Source organism: Lynx rufus, unplaced genomic scaffold, assembly GCF_022079265.1.
Source record: "Lynx rufus isolate CCGP_SWC_20201006 ecotype Redwood Valley unplaced genomic scaffold, mLynRuf1.p SCAF_24, whole genome shotgun sequence".
NCBI classification, from domain to species: domain Eukaryota; kingdom Metazoa; phylum Chordata; class Mammalia; order Carnivora; family Felidae; genus Lynx; species Lynx rufus.
The window spans coordinates 11,307,114-11,324,272 of NW_025814839.1; the positions used below are offsets into that span (position 1 = coordinate 11,307,114).

General features: G+C 42.6%; 1 protein-coding gene across 1 annotated transcript in view; it reads left to right on the forward strand.

The window, feature by feature from the left end:
* The window catches only part of RNF10 (ring finger protein 10), a 35,093-nt gene extending 18,307 nt beyond the window's left edge, over positions 1-16,786 (forward strand). Inside the window, exons 4-17 of the mRNA XM_047088524.1 lie at positions 565-655; positions 1,902-2,086; positions 2,165-2,301; positions 5,611-5,771; positions 7,013-7,138; positions 7,395-7,656; positions 7,872-8,005; positions 8,966-9,083; positions 9,311-9,412; positions 10,964-11,119; positions 12,623-12,723; positions 15,818-15,875; positions 15,948-16,106; positions 16,707-16,786. Of these exons, the coding sequence (XP_046944480.1) occupies positions 565-655; positions 1,902-2,086; positions 2,165-2,301; positions 5,611-5,771; positions 7,013-7,138; positions 7,395-7,656; positions 7,872-8,005; positions 8,966-9,083; positions 9,311-9,412; positions 10,964-11,119; positions 12,623-12,723; positions 15,818-15,875; positions 15,948-16,106; positions 16,707-16,783 (1,867 nt within the window). The 3' untranslated portion in view covers positions 16,784-16,786. The remainder of the gene's footprint in view (positions 1-564; positions 656-1,901; positions 2,087-2,164; positions 2,302-5,610; positions 5,772-7,012; positions 7,139-7,394; positions 7,657-7,871; positions 8,006-8,965; positions 9,084-9,310; positions 9,413-10,963; positions 11,120-12,622; positions 12,724-15,817; positions 15,876-15,947; positions 16,107-16,706) is intronic.
* Positions 16,787-17,159: the final 373 nt, after the last annotated feature.

Sequence of the window (17,159 nt, forward strand, 5' to 3'; positions counted from 1 at the left end):
GGATTACTTAAAGGAGAATTGGATGATGGGTTGGAGTGTTTGGCATGGCATACGTTTGCTCAAATACTGATTCCCTTTTATTTCCTTTTGTGTGTCATTAGTTACAATGTAAGATTTGACCTTGGATCTAGACTGAAGTAATTGGTTAGTACTTTATATAAATTGGTAATCAAATGACTGAGCGAGAACAGTCTATCTGCTTCCTTGAAGACTAGCTGTGTGCCATGGTTTCTCAGAGGGAGGGAGGAAATCTGGCTTCCTGCTGATTGATAGAGCCGCAGTCTGGGTTAATTTTAGCTCAGGGGAGGCCTGCAGGGCCTTGGCTAGGCTTGGAAGCAGAAGAAACAGAGTTCATGGATTTAGACTCCTCCTTGGCAAGTCTTTGGATTCCCTCCAGAGCTGGGGCTCAGAACTGAGGCTGAAGTCCTAGTTCAGTGCTTCACAAACCATGGCTGCTAATGGCCTGTATTTGATTTCTAAGTGAAGGAGTAATGAGTTTCTGCTGAGGGCTTGTTGGTGGCTTCTGAGAGTCTGCCTTTTCCCTGTCCTCTTCCCTGTTTCCAGCTGCCAATTTGTGGTGTCTGAAGACCAAGACTACACAGTTCATTTTGCTGATCCTGATACCTTAGTCAACTGGGACTTTGTGGAACAAGTGGTGAGTAGCTCGGCTAAGCTTATAAACTGTTAGTGGGAGAGAGAACTAAGGAAAGGAACCATGGTGACACAGCAGCTGTTGGCTGGTATCACTGTTGATACCTTTTTTCTGCATGACCTCACTGTAGAGATAAGTCCCCCAGAGATGAGTCCTGGTTTCTCCTGGAGTTCATTTTGTGCTAATTGGCACTAGCCTGCAGGATTGGGGAGTTGGAGGGCTCTCATCAAAGGTTCTGTCTCATCAAAGCAGTTCTATCTACGACCTCCTTTCTCCTGGGAAGAAATAACCAGAGAAATACATGAGGCACTCTGGTTACCTTCCTGACCTAGGGTGGGCTCATTGCATGAACATGGCTTCATCGGTAGCCATTTGTAGTAATCAATATCAAATTAGGCCTCAGTCTTGTGGCAGGTGAGTGAGCCACCAGGTACACTACTGTCTAAGCCACTGCTGCATTTTGTTTTCTGTTGAAGTAATGAGTTCTGGGTATTCCTTTGCTGCTCTTAGGTTATAGGGATGTAAATTTTTTTTTTTTTTTTTTTGAGAACACAAGTGAGCCTGAGTGGGGGTGGGGCAGAGGGAGAGAGAGAATCCTAAGCAGGCTCCATGCCCGGCATGAAGCCTGAAGGGAGCTTGATCATGTCAGTGGGCCTGACATGGAGCTCTATCCCACGACTGTGAGACCGTGACCTGAGCATAAATCAAGAGTTGGATGTTTGACTGAGCCACCCAGGCACCCCATACAATACTTTTCAAAGTGCTAGGTCTCCAAGCCTGGCTACTCATTAACTATGAAAATTGATAAAAACATCAGAGAATGACAAGGCCTATGAAAGCTAAGTTCTATATTTATTGGTTAAAAAAAAAAAATAGAGATGCATATAAAGTGTAGGTCTGATAGACTTCTCTATTGGAGATTGTTGGTACATTACTTTTCAACCTTTTATAAGCCTTTGTGTACATGTACGTATAAAGTTTCTTTTTATAAATGGGATTATATATTGATTTCTGTTCCTTTTTCCTTTGTGGAACCTCTAAAGTACTTGTTATGTAGTTATTAAACCATTATTGTGATTTCCTTAACGATTCACTTAAAGTGTTATTATATACTTGCATTTTGAACAATTCTGTGATGATGTGTTGAGTAGAGATGTTCAGGGATGGGGGTGGGAGAGGAGAGGCTTTAACTTTGACAATCCCATGTCACTTTGAAAGCAGTGTAACTCGTGGTGCCCTTTTGTTGCAGCGCATTTGTAGCCATGAAGTGCCATCTTGCCCAATATGCCTATATCCACCTACTGCAGCCAAGATAACCCGTTGTGGACACATCTTCTGCTGGGCATGCATTCTGCACTACCTTTCACTGAGTGAGAAGACCTGGAGTAAATGTCCCATCTGTTACAGTTCTGTGCATAAGAAGGATCTCAAGAGGTGAGAAGGAGACATTTACTAGGTTAGACCCAGTCTGCTAACTTCTTGCTCTTTTACATCTAAATGTCCATGTTACAGTGTTGTTGCCACCGAGTCACGTCAGTATGTTGTTGGTGACACTATTACAATGCAGCTGATGAAGAGGGAGAAAGGGGTGTTGTTGGCCTTGCCCAAATCCAAATGGATGAATGTAGACCATCCTATTCATCTAGGAGGTGAGTTCTGTTAATTTAGGGGGTAATAATCTTGGGTACATCTTTTAAGGCTATCAAATATATCTATCTACTATCAAAATTTGAGCCTTTGGGCAAGCCATTTCTATCATTTGCAGGTCAGTTTTAGGATTCTAGTAGGTTAGAGGGGAGTTTACAGAGAGTGGTTTAACTCTTGGTTTCAGGTGTGGTTTAGTTATGTATTTTTTAATTTTTAATTTTGTTGAAATAGTGCCTGGCATTGTGCCCAGCCTTGAGGATTCCACAGTCAGCCAGACTGGCCACTTGTTGTCAAGGAACTCAGTAGTCTAGTAGAAGACACACAGAGAGGGAGGGAGAGACTCCCAAGCCTGCTGTGTGCTGTCAGCACAGAGTGCGATGCTGGGCTCAATCTCAAACCATGAGATCATGACCTGAGCCGAAGTCAAGAGTCAGACACTTAACTGGCTGAGCCATCTAGGCGCCCCTAAACTTTAAAAAATCTAAAACTCCAGGGGCGCCTGGGTGGCGCAGTCGGTTAAGCGTCCGACTTCAGCCAGGTCACGATCTCGCGGTCCGTGAGTTCGAGCCCCGCGTCAGGCTCGGGACTGATGGCTCGGAGCCTAGAGCCTGTTTCCGATTCTGTGTCTCCCTCTCTCTCTGCACCTCCCCCGTTCATGCTTTGTCTCTCTCTGTCCCAAAAATAAATAAAAACATTGAAAGAAAAAAAAAAATTTAAAAAAAAAATCTAAAACTCTTAAGAGAACATATAGGATAGTATCTCTGTAAATCCTCAGATAGGGATGGGTTTTTGAACCAGGCTGAAACTGTAGATCCTAGAAAAGAAAAGACAGATACACTTGATTTTATAAGAATGAAATCTGACAAGATTCCTTAAAGTCAGTAGGTGATTAACTAGGGGAAGATTTACACATTTAAAACTAAAGATTAATGTCTGGAATATACACGTGTTCTATAAGTTAGATTAACAGTCCAGTAGAAGAATGGGCTAAGCATATGAAAGTATTTCCCAGAAAAGGATACTAGAATAACTTCCCAAGAATTAGGTTTAACTTTGCTAAGAGTTATGCAAATCAAAATCCCTATCAGATTGACACACACACACACAAAAAAAAAGACATTAGAAACACCAGGTTTTTGGCAAGGGTAGGAAAACGAATACTGTATACAGGGTGGCAATGTAAGTCAATACAGCTTTTGGGGAGGCGCAATTTGGTAGTATTTAAAATATGCACAACCTTTGGTCCAGCTTTTGTACTTAATATAAAGAAATTATATGCACCAAGGAATACGTATAAGGAATTTTTGTTACAATGTAATAGAAGCTGTCAATAAGCTAAATAAACGTTCCATAAGGAACTCACTCAGTGTTTGTTATGCTGTGGAACACAATACAGAAGGTAAAAATAGGATCTCTGTATTAACATATAAAAAAGTTTTTTTTAACATTTATTTATTTTTGAAAGAGCACGAATGGGGGGGGGGGCAGAGAGAGAGAGAGAGAGGGAAAAACAGAATCTGAGGCAGGCTCCAGGCTCTGAGATGTCAGCACAGGGTCTGACACGGGGCTTGAACCCAAGGAACCGTGAGATCATGACCTGAGCTGAAATCGGACACTCAACCAACTGAGCCACCCAGGCACCCCTCTGTATTAATGTTTTGAAAGAATTTAATACAGATTGGATGAAAAACACAGAACAACTTAAAGTTTATCATTTATGGAAAAACCTTTGTTTTCTTAAGTGATTATGGATTTATAAATGTATAGAAAAAGATTTGGCAAATATGTATCACAATTTGTAAATGGTTATCTCTGGGCAGATACTAGGATCGGAGGGTGGGAAAACAGGGCATTTCAAGAGTTTCCCAAAAGTTAACATTGTCCTAAAGTTTTTAAAAAGTACAGAAAATATGGGAGAGGGAAGTAAAGGAAACAAATCATCCATGGTCCTTTTACTCAGAGATATCCCAAAGTTGTAGATTATTTTTCTACTCATGTATATTTTTGCAAGATTGGGATTAAATTTTCTAGTTTTTGGTGTCTGCTTTATATTCATGTAATGTAGGTATTTCTACATGTCACTAAATGTCATCTCACAAAACCATTTTTATTTAAAAATTTTTTTTTTTTTTTAATTTTTTTTTTTTCAAAGTTTATTTATTTTTGGGACAGAGAGAGACAGAGCATGAACGGGGGAGGGGCAGAGAGAGAGGGAGACACAGAATCGGAAACAGGCTCCAGGCTCTGAGCCATCAGCCCAGAGCCCGACGCGGGGCTCGAACTCACGGACCGCGAGATCGTGACCTGGCTGAAGTCGGACGCTTAACCGACTGCGCCACCCAGGCGCCCCTATTTAAAAATTTTTAAAGCTTATTTTTTTATCTTTAAATTTTTTTTATTAAAAAGTTTTTTTAGTTTATTTATTTTTGAGAGAGAGCACAAGTTGGGGAGGGGCAGAGAGAGAGAAGGAAACACAGAATCTGAAGTAGGCTCCAGGCTCTGAGCTGTCAGCACAGAGCCTGACGTGGGGCTCGAACCCAAGAATTGTGAGATCGTGATGTGAGCCAAAGTCGGATGCTTAACCAACTGAGCCAGCCAGGTGCCCCATTAAATAAACTTTTTTTTTTCTCTTTAACATTCATTTTTGAGAGAGACAGAGTGTGAGTTGGGGAGGGACAGAGAGAGGGAGACACAGAATCCGAAGCAGGCTTCAGGCTCAGAGCCGTCAGAACAGAGCCTGATATGGGGCTTAAACCCACGAACCACGAGATCATGACCTGAGCTGAAGTCAGATGCCTAACAGACTGAGCCAGCCAGGCACCCCTGTTTTGTTTTGGTTTTTTTTGTTTTGTTTTATTTCAAATATCTCTACACCCATCATGGGGCTCGAACTCACAACCCCGAGATCAAGAGTCGTATGCTCTTCCAACTGAGTCAGCCATGTGCCCCAGAAAACCATTTTTAATGTCTGCAAATTTCTCTTTAATGAATATGCCATCATGTCATTAACCGTTTCTTTATTATTGGACTTAACTGGTTGATGTAGCATTTTTTGGTATTATAGACGATAGGGTAATCAATAGTTTGGCTAAAACATTTTTACTGCGTCTTTGGTTTTCTTGGATTCCTTGTGTTATGGGGTCAGAGTTATAAACCTTTTATTTAAGGTCATTGCTAAATTATTTTTAGAAAATTAGCCTGATTACTCCATCTTCACTTTGGGGGATAAAAGCTGTGTAAATTCCTGTGTAGCCACAAGGTCGCAAAGCTTTGACTGTTGCATTTTTGTGATCTTGCTGGCTTTCTTGTAGATGAACAGCACAGCCAGTACTCCAAGTTGCTGCTGGCCTCTAAGGAGCAGGTGCTGCACCGGGTAGTTCAGGAAGAGAAAATAGCTTTGGAGCAGCAGCTGGCAGAGGAGAAGCACACTCCCGAGTCCTGCTTTATTGAGGCAGCTATCCAGGAGCTCAAGGTAGGATGACAGGACAGGATGGTGGGGATAAGTTATCTTGGTCCTGAATTTAAGATAACGCATAGTTAATGGCTAAAATAGCCAGTTTGCTCTGGCCGTTGGTGGTGCGAGGGAATGGTTGACCTAGTGGTTTTTAAAGCACTCTCTGCAGCTGAAAGGAACAAATTAAAATCGTCTTATAACTAGTTGAGTCACGGGAGTCTCTTAGTCTTAGGTTAGCTATGTTCTTAGTTAAGCAAAGTAGGTTTTTTTCCTAAGGAAACACTTGGATTTATTTTTAGAGATGTTTTATTTGAGGCACATTTTGAAGAGAGTGTTATGGCCTATCCAGCAGGCCCTAGTAATACCTGCTGAGGATTTTGAAGCAGGAAAAATTACCCAAATAGAGAACTTCCTGTGCTGTGTATCCTTACCAGACATCAGAATCAGGGTGTTGGCCTCCACCCTGAGATGTGAATTCAGTCAAATATGGGCTCCATAGGCTTAATAATTTGTGTTCTAATGAGTTCCAGACTGATTCTAATGTTCATCCTCAGACCATATTTTGAGAATCACTGATCTGTGTTAGAACAGTGAAAGCCCTTGTATCTTGAGTAATTGGCATGTGACAGGTCCTGTGTTAAGGTACTGTACTTCATTTATGTCACATGAGCTGCATATCTCGGTGTGAACTATCCCCTTTCACGGATGAGGAAATGGAGTCATGGGTTAGGTAATTTGCTTGAGGACATATAACTAATATGAGATGAAGCTAGTATTTGAATTCCTGTCTTTCTGACTTCTGAGTCTTCCTTTAGTAGGTCCTGTGTATTTTGTTTTTAATTAAATGCAGAGCATTCGTTCAAGTGCATTTCAGAGAAGACGAGCTGTATAGAAGTAGAGCTGTCCAGGTTGAGATGGCAGTTGGCCAAACCCCTGCTTCCCACACTGGGGCTCTTTCTTTAAGAGTAGCTTGTAAAAACTAGAGGACTAGTTCTGTGTTCTTCGATTTTTTGTTCAGGAAACTTTTGTGTAGTATTGTCACTGTCAGATTGTAAGTAGAATACCATCCCATTTGGGTGTCAGGTGCTTTTTGCTCCCTGTTTCCTTGAAGGATTGAGGATTTTAAGTACTTTTCCTATTGGGTCTTGTTGCCTTTTAACTTTGCTCCTGTTGAGAAAGGCCATTGTAAGCCCTTGCCCTACAAACTAAGTGTGTTTCTAGAAACTTAGCTTTCTCTGGTCTTCTCTCTGGTGGTTTAGACTCGGGAAGAGGCTCTGTCAGGATTGGCTGAAAGCAGAGGGGAGGTCCTTAGTGTTGTGCCTGCTCTGGAACAACTGGTGCTGATGGCTCCCTTGGCGAAGGAGTCCGTTTTTCAACCCAGGAAGGTGAGTGTGACCCCGTTACAGACTAAATGGCTGCCGTTCCTCAAGGCTGCTGTTGAGTTGGTAGGTGATGTTGTGAAATCGCCTCTTCATGGGAGAGGAGGGGGGACTAGGAGTATTTCCCATGTACTTTTTAGTTCTTTACCTAGGGATGTTAAATCCATGAATGTGACAGCTAAGAAAACCTTCCAGAGAACTTGGTTCATGTGTCTACCTTTGCCACATGTACTTTCTGTTGACCTAGAATTTGTCCCAACAGGGTGTGTTAGACTATCTGTCTGCTTTTGATGAAGAGACCACCGAAGTTTGTTCTCTGGGTTCTCCTCGTCCTCTTGCTCTCCCTCTGGTAGAGGAAGAGGAAGCAGTGTCTGAACCGGAGCCTGAAGCCTGTGATGACTCAGAGTTAGCAGATGACAGTCTTGGAGAGGGGACCATTTGTACTGAGTCCAGCCAGCAGGAACCCATCACCAAGCCAGGCTTCACACACCTGAGTGGCTCTCCTTGTTACTACTTTTACCAAGGTGAGGGTTCCTGAGAGGAGGGCTGGGTTGCCATAGAGATGTTTCAGCAAGGTGGCCTGGCCTCTTAGCAGGAGGAGGTATTGCTGCTAGATGTGGGTGCTTGGGTCTGTTTTGCCTTTGGCCTCCGGGGAGGGAGAGGCAGGCCTAGCTGTACGGGGGGGCCCTGTCTTGAGGACTGGCCACGACTGTTGTGTGAGAGAGCCGCTTGTCTTCAGCGGAGGACGGGCAGCACATGTTCCTGCACCCTGTGAATGTGCGCTGCCTTGTGAGGGAGTACGGCAGCCTGGAGCAGAGCCCGGAGAAGATCTCAGCAGTAGTGGTGGAGATCGCCGGCTACTCCATGTCTGAGGTAAGGTCCTGCCTGTCCCTGTGGCACGGTTCTGGAGTGTCATCAACCTGATCTCTTTGATATGGGCCTGAGCAGCCCATGCTCACAGTTCTTCAAAGAGCTTAGCTTTTGTATTTAAGTCTATTTTTGTCACTGATTTTGTGCCTGCAAAGATTTTAGAGGTTAAATGGGTCTCTCTTACCATGTCGGGGTTCTGTTAGTCACCCCTTGCTCTCTGTTTTTAGGTTCATTTATTGTGGTTTGGGAACATAGATGTCTCCCACTTTCATTCAAGATGAGTTTGTTTTTCTCTTTTTCCTTATGGCTTGGGAGAAATGTCCAAGGAATCGAAGAGTTATTGGAGGCTCTATACTAGGTTATACAAGATTGAAACACATTTTCGGCTTAACAGATACCATCAATTATTATCTGATAATTTATATATGAGAGGTTTTGCCCTTTGAGAGTTATTCCTATATTGATCACAAATTTGTTACGCTGTAAACTTTCCATCAAACATGCAGAAAGAGAATGGAAAAGAAAATTAAACTGAAATTGATGGGCTTTTTTTTTTTCTTACTGTTTCAGGCCAAGCTTTATTCAGTAGGGAAATCTGCTTTTTCCACCTTCCCAGTTATTAATTGTCAGTGGATCTCAGGTTTTTTGCCAACAAATACTCTCTATCTTCCCCTGTTCTCTCTCCTCAGTTGTGGGCTCCAGAAAATCAGAAACAGCTGATCAGCTTTAAATCATTTATTACCAGGCTTGATTTATTCATGTGCAGCACAAACCTAAAAACTGCTTTTGGTTGATCATTTACCTTATTGAATGTCAATTGACGGTTTCTGTTTGGCTTTGCAAAATGATGATACCTTGAGCACAACTCTTTGAGCCCCAAAGAGTTAGCTGTCTGGGATGGGAACCTCTGTCCTCACAGTTCGGCCTGGTGTTAGTTGAGTTTTGGTCCCTTTTCCATGGTAGGATGTTCGGCAGCGTCATAGATACCTCTCTCACCTGCCGCTCACCTGTGAGTTCAGCATCTGTGAACTGGCTCTGCAGCCTCCTGTGGTCTCTAAGGAAACTCTGGAGATATTCTCAGGTAAGAATGCACCCACTCTGCTTCTCTTCATAGTGAAGCTCAGGGTTTCTTCTGATTGGAAACCCAGTATGGGAGGAATTTAGGAGCTCTGTCATGAGTCTCCATACCATACTCCATTCATCCAGTCCAGCTGCCTCCTTTTGTTGGCCTTAGTGACTAGTCACCTGGGAGGAGTTAATGGCCAGGCTGTCCTTGGTCTGCCTGCTCACTGTCTGACCATCCCACAGATGACATTGAGAAGAGGAAGCGTCAGCGCCAGAAGAAGGCTCGGGAGGAACGCCGCCGGGAGCGCAGGATTGAGATGGAGGAGAACAAGAAACAGGGCAAGTGTAAGTTCAGGAACTCTATTAGACTAGTACAACTGTGCATCCTCATGGAGATACTCAGTGCTTGGGCCCAGGAGCCAGACTATTTGGTTCACATCTCAGTTCTGCCACTTGTTTTTTGTTGTTGTTTTTTTTTTTTTTTTAGCTCTCAAATGTGAATCATGAGAGTACTTCGTTCCTAGACTTGAGAATTAAGTGAATTAATGGGGGTCAAAGTTCATAGCTTTTAATAAGGAATGAGATTAAATTTATCCTTGGTATAGTAGGTGAGAAAACCTGTTCTGGGGAAGGCAATTGGAGATCTGCTGAATTTAGGGGATAATTGTCTCCTGTGTGTTCTGAATGGAACATTGATCCCACCGTTGACTCTATTAAAGGAGACCTCTGTATACCGCAAGTCTGCCAAGAGAGTAAGATATAGTAGAAACCTTGACAAACTAGGAAATCTATGCAGGAGGTTAGATTTAAGAGCTCTTTCATGTAAGTACAGAGTCTTTTGATCTGCTTCTTCAACATAAGCTTCATTGAATCCAGGAGATTAGTGTGACATGAGAGTGTACTTACTGATCCTCCAGAAAACAAAGAATCGAGTCCTCAGCCAGGGAAAGGACTTCACTGTTTTGACTACATGTTTATGGTGGTAAACATAAATTTTACTTCTCCAACTGGGATAAGTGTATAGCTGGGGTCCCAATGCTGTGTAGCTATTTGGCACATTTCCTAAAGAATTGAAAAAAACTGATGTTTCAGGTACAGGGGCTTTTTAAATTTTACCTTCTTTATTATAGAAACACCCAAAGACAAGTACATAGAATAATATAATTAACCATCATGTATAATATTTGGCTTCAGTTAAGAACAAAGATTTTTTTATTTTTACTTATTTTTTAAGATTTTATTTTAAATGTTTTTTTTTGAGAGAGAGGGATGGAGAGAACACGTCCATGAGTGGGGGAGGGGCAGAAAGAGAGGGAGACAAAGATTCCGAAGCAGGCTGACAGTGCAGAGCTTGACGTGGGACTCGAACCCACGAACCGTGAGATCATGACCTGAGCTGAAGTCAGATGCTTAACTGACTGAGCCACCCAGGCGTGCCTAAGATTTTATTTTTAAGTGATCTCTACACCCAGTGTGGGGCTTGAACTTAACCCTGAGATTAAGAGTTGCATGCTCTACCAACTGAGCCAGCCAGGTGCCCCCAAAAAGGGTTTTATTTTAAAACAAAAATACAGGGGCTCCTGGATGGCTCATTTGGTTAAGTGTCAGACTTCAGCTCAGGTCATGATCTCACAGTTTGTGAGTTTAAGCCCCACATCGGGCTTTCTCTCTGCCACTCCCGTGCTTACGCGTGTGTGTGCACGTTCTCTTTCTCAAAGTAAACATTTAAAAAAATCAACAAAAATATAAAGTGACCATTACTATAAATTTGGGTTTTAAAGCGTGTTTACATACCTTAGAGCCTTGGGGGGATTCGTATTGACTATCCACAACTGTTGGAAAAGATTTGAGGAATATTCTAAATGGCCCTACTGTACTCTTCTTTTTTCTTTGTAGATCCAGAAGTCCACATTCCCCTAGAGAATCTACAGCAGTTTCCTGCCTTCAATTCCTATACCTGCACCTCTGATTCTGCTTTGGGTCCCACCAGCACCGAGGGCCATGGTGCCCTCTCCCTGTCTCCTCTTAGCAGAAGTCCAGGTTCCCAAGCAGGTAAATGAGTTGGGATTTAAAGAATGAAGTTGCCCACCAGCCACAGACCTTAAGCAAGGCCCTAGTGTCTGGATTTATAACTCTAACCTACTCAGTATGGTGGGATTTTTAGGTGATTAACCTTACTTTGGGTAGTTAATATATTTCTGGGGTACATCAGATTTTTGCCATTTGATTCACCTTTCTGATTGGCTGTACTGACTACTTTATACCTTGCTGTTTTCTAAAAACCTCAAAACCTCAAGGCAGCTCATATGGCAGGAAAGTTAAACTTAGATTCTTCCCTGTGACCCAGCTGTTTTATTTCTAAAGATTTTTTAAGTGTTTTATTTAATCAATTTATTATTATTATTATTATTATTATTTTGGAGAGGGAGAGAGCACGTAAGCAGGGGAGAGATTGAGGAGGATAGAGGATCTGAAGCAGGCTCCATGCTGACAGCTGAGAGCCTGATGTGGGGCTCAAACTCATGAACTGTGAGATCATGACCTGAGCCGAAGGTGGATGCATAACCAACTGAGCCACGCAGGTGCCCCTCTGCCAGCCATTTTAAATAAAATGTCCAAGAGCAGAATATTTAAAGCTCTTGGTGACTGCTATGATCATATGCTTGTCACTTTGCAGATTAGGAACCTGAGGCTGAGGCAGGGGCTTAGTGACAGGGACTGTGACTGTAACCTGCATCTTGAGGGCTGTATGCACAACTATTATGCTTTTTTAGTCTAAGAAGAGAGCTGAAATACAGAGGAATATGGCAGAACATCAACTACATTATCTGTGATAAAAAATTGGTTGTGTATGTGCTTTCACATACTAGCTTTTTTGAAGGAATGGGCTTTAATGTATTGAAGCAAGAGCAGCTGGATAGTCCTAGGACTGAAAGTACTAAATAGCCCTGGCTGACTGTGGAAGGGTCTGCTACTGGGAGAGTGGATAGAGGCCTCTCCCTTCCAGCAGTGATCAGGGCAGTGGGTAGACCTGTGGGAAATGCCCAACTCTAGGTCAGAAAGGATGGAGAAGACTGTTACCTGGGGAGTATCGGGGGAAAGCTTGCATCTTCCTGTTGGATATTGTCCATTTGGATGTGTGTTTTGGATACTAACTGAATAGAGCAGGTCATACACATCTGGCTGGAACATAAAGGCTGACCTGATTAAATTTTATCTTTTTGTTAGAACATTTTCATTCACATAAAACCAGTCCATGACATACTGGTACCTAGGCCTTGAGAGTCAGCTGGTGTGGAAAGGGGTTTTTTCTGGCATGGAAATAGATTCTGCCATGTTTTCTAGTATTACTGTGACCACTAACCTTCCGTTTCCCTCGATCACTAGTATGAATAATAGGCCATGTTCTTGACTTTATAAGAACATGGCAGAATTGAAATTGGATCAAGGTTTGCTTTTTGTGGTGGGGCTGGTAATTATCTAGACCTGATTTAGGGTTCATCTCTTCTCTCTTGGAACTCGACTTATATAATCAGGTCTCTGGTTTCTTTTCAGACTTTCTGCTGACCCCTCTGTCACCGACTGCCAGTCAGGGCAGTCCTTCATTCTGCGTTGGGAGTCTGGAAGAAGACTCTCCCTTCCCTTCCTTTGCTCAGGTAAATCTTTGTTTGTGAAGCAGTTCACGGGTATTTAACATGAGCTCTGCTGCTTGTACTTTCTGGAAATCTTTGCGCTGGAGGAGAGACTTCCAGGCTAATGTTGTATTGATGGTAATAATCATGGAAAGCTTTTTTAAAGAGGAAATCTTCTAGATTTAGTTTCAGATGTTATTGTAGACTTCCCAAAGAAAGAGGCCAAGAGTAGCTGAGGGAGAATCAGAGCTTTAGTTTTTTAACAGATCATTAAATACTTGGGTACTAAGTGTTGTTTTAGGGGCTGGGGAGATACCAATTTCAGCTGGTCCCTGGTTCTGGGACTTCTGATTCAGGTGGTATGTATCTGTTACATATAATAAACCATTTCTCTTTGCTTTGGGAAGGGAAAGGTGGTCTTGGTTGTCCTATACCTAGCTAAACTGTCTTCCTTGGGCAGCTGAGTTAGAGGAACACTAGGCTAGTGAAACTTGATGTCAGATCTTTTTGTGTTCTGTTTTATTCTTTAAGTGTTTTTATTTTATGTAAAACAAGATGGCATTAAGGTAGGTTTCTTGGATGACTCATTCAAGGAAGTTCACTTAATCCAATTTACTGAAGCCTGTATCCTTTGCAAACAGACGGAAACACTGGCGGCACATAGGCTGTATTTCTGAATCAGACCATGCCGGTTTGGCAGACACAGCAAACCCTGGCCAGATTTCCTCAGCCGGCTCCCATGAAGCTGGTGACCCATCTTGTTCTCTTGGATGCAGCGAGGCAGAGATGTCAGATCATTTTATTAACCTTTAAAATAACAAACACTCAGTATTCCTGCATTAAGATAACTGAGGAGGATGGATGGACAGCTTGCTGAACACCCCCTTTAGAAGTTAGTATTAACCTTTTGGGGCTAGTTTGGGATCATTAGCTTAACAGTTCCTTAGAGCCGGTGATAGTGGAGGTTTCTCACGTTTCTCAGTGTGTGCTGAGATAGAAGCAGGAATTGGACTTTGGTAAGTCGAGTCCTGAAGTCAAGGAGGAAGAAATAATTGAGAGCAATCTTGAGTATTAACTGATAGGTTTCAGAAGTTATAAGCAAGTGGTTCCCAGGAATTATGTCAAATGCTTAAATTTGTTTTTGTTTTTTAGTGTTTATTTATAGAGAGAGAGTGATCGAGCAGGGGGAGGGGCAGAGAGAGAGGGGAGAGAAAATCCCAAGCAGGCTCCATGCTGTCAGTGTTGAGTCTGATGCGGGGCTTGATCTCACAAACTGTGAGATTATGACCTGAGCCGAAATCAGCAGTTGGACGCTTAACTGACTTGAGCCTACCCATGGACCCCTGAAGTTGTTTTTTTAAACTAGGTTTTATTGCTATTGCTTTTTTCAGCTTTATATGTTGAACAACTTCAAACTTAAAAGTGTTGAAGGAATAGCATAATGAACGCTCATACCTTTCACCTAGGTTCACCTGTTGTTAGCATTTTGCTATATGTGCTTTCTCTTTTTATTGTTATACTGTATTGAAAACGTTAGACCTCCTGAATGAGTTTACTACCAACTGTTTACGAGATAAGTGCCCCCAAATGATATTCTTCTATATGACCACATTTGTCATGATCACATAAAAGAAATTCAGCTTAATTGAGTATCTAATACAGTACTTATTTCTTATTTCTCCATGTCTCAATGGTCCTGTATTGTTTTCAGTCCGGTCGAAAAAAAAGACTGCTCATTGCATGTTTGTCAAGTCTCTTTAGTCTTCTGTGATCTGTAACAGTTTCTCTAGCCTCTCTTTGTTTTCTTCCTGTGGCATGGATATTTTTGAAGCATCCAGGCCAGTTGTTGTATATAGTGTCCTGCAGTTTGGATTTGTCTGTTTATTTTTTCATGAGTGGATTCAGGTTAAACATTTAAACATTTATGGCAAGAATAACACATAGGTGATAGATATTTTAATGGCCTTTTAAGAGTAAGATGATTCAGATTCCATACTCTTTGGACCCCTAACTCCCAAGGACCAAGGGAAAAGATCATCCAAGTGGTACATGATGAAGAAAGGTTATTCAGCGAAATAAACCTCTGCCAACCCAACTCCATTTGAATAATATTGTACCTCACTTCGGGACACATACTTTAGGATGACGCATTCTTTTTTCTTTTAACGTTTTTTTTTTTTTTTTGAGACAGAGACAGAGCATGAACAGGGGAGGGGCAGAGAGAGAGGGAGACACAGAATCAGAAGCAGGCACCAGGCTCTGAGCCATCAGCCCAGAGCCCGACGCGGGGCTCGAACTCCCGGACCGCGAGATCGTGACCTGAGCTGAAGTCGGACGTTTAACTGACTGAGCCACCCAGGCGCCCCTAGGATGACACATTCTTATTTGAATCTCATGGGGCTTGCTTGTCTCTTGGTAGTTTTCCAGGGATAAAATTCAGCCTGCTTTGAGTTGCATGACACGTGTGGCCCTCAATAATTAAGAAGCTGGCCTTAGCCACCTGAGATGAAAGAATTCCTCATTCAGGGGCAGGAGGGATGGTTCTGATTTTATTGTACGTGGAGGAATCTGGTCTATGATTGGATCTAAAAGTTAATAATTAAGGAGCTATTAGAAAAGCAGAGACTGAAGGGTAATGGCAGCTGTTGGAGCAGTTTTAGGATAAAGTTAAATTGATTTTCTTGGCCTTAAGTAACTGGAGTTCAATAACCAGGTGGTTCGTTTTGCTTATTCCAAGAGGTTTATATTTTAGGGGGTCCCAAGAAGAGCAGGAAAAACTTACCAGAAGAAGGGAATGACACAAAGTCAGGATTCCCAGCTTGAGAGTCTGAGTAAGAACCTCTTGTATAGTCAGTCCATGCACTGTTCTTTATCTGTTTCCTAAGGAACAACACAGGCTTTGGTTTCCCACCTTGGGGGTTTACTGCTAGTTCTCTTGGTCAGGATATAGAGGACATGACTGAAACAGTATGTTAAGGAGAGAAGTACTTGGAAAATCCTTTTTTCCAGAGGTGATAGTTCTTTGTGCCCTTAGCCAGTTAGTGTCAAGACACAAGTCTGGGAAAGAAATTGGATCAGTTGCTTAAATTCTTCTCTCCCTTCTTTCCCACCTTGGCAGATGCTGAGAGTTGGAAAAGCAAAAGCAGATGTGTGGCCCAAAACTGCTCCAAAGAAAGGTGAGAATGGCCCTCTGGTGGAGGGGGAGTTTGGCTCCTTTCAGAAAGTAAATTAACACTGGTATTTTATAGATGAAAACAGCTTAGTTCCTCCTGCTCCTGTGGACAGCGATGGGGAGAGTGATAACTCAGACCGTGTTCCTGTGCCCAGTTTCCAAAATTCCTTCAGCCAAGCTATTGAAGCAGCCTTCATGAAACTGGACACACCAGCTACTTCAGATCCCCTCTCTGGTAAAGGCAAAGAAACGGAGTGCTCAGTACAGAGTTGTCATTCCCACTTGGATCCAGTGGTGGGCATCACTAATTAGTCAGGCACTTTTCTCTTGAGCCCCTAGGCTCACATGCTCATGTCAGCTAGGACGTTTTTGCCACCCCAAATTAATTATTGAGGCCCAGCTGTGAAATTCTGAAGAACTCTATATTTTTTCCCTCTAAGACGTAATGGAGAGTAGATTTTAGAATCCTGAGTTTGGTAGAAGGTGGCCAATAGGTGGAGAAGTCAGGCTTGAAGCCCACGCCACTCTGTAGTATTCAGTTAGACAAGATCACTAGCATTCGTGGTGTGCCTTTGCTGTGCCTACCTAGCCTTGTGCTCATTTTATTCTCCCAACAACCATATTAAATGGGTAGGACTATGTTACAGATGAGGAAACGGGTCTAGGGATGTAAAGTGACTTGCCCAGATACCTGGAGTGTGCAAGGACTGGTATCTGGACCCAGGGGGGTCTTCATCCTAGAACCTTAACTGCCACTCTGAGACTCTCGGGGACGAAACTGGCTGGGGTAAGGGGATGGCATTCTAAGCTAAGTTCTTTCTGTGTTTCCATTTAGAAGAGAAAGGAGGAAAGAAAAGAAAAAAACAGAAACAAAAGCTCCTGTTCAGCACCTCAGTCGTCCACACCAAGTGACACTACTGGCCCTGGCTACCTTCTCCATCTGGTTTTCTTTTTCCTGTGCTTTTGTTTTGCTGCTGTAATTTTTAAGTATTTGAGTTTGAACAGATTAGCTCTGGGGGGAGGGGGTTTCCACAGCGTGAGGGGGAACCAAGAAAATTTTAAATACAGTGTATTTTCCAGCTTCCCATCTTTACACCAAAATAAAGTATTGACACACAAGAGATTTCTCTTCCTGCCAAGATTTTTAGTTTGTTACCAGGTTAGTCTTTTTGCTCCATGTAATTAGTTTTTCTCAACCCAAATAAGTTTGAGTTCCTTCAACATCCCGCAGAGCAGCCCAAACCAGTGTTCTAGCACTGTTCTACTGACATGTCAGGGCATCATGGCT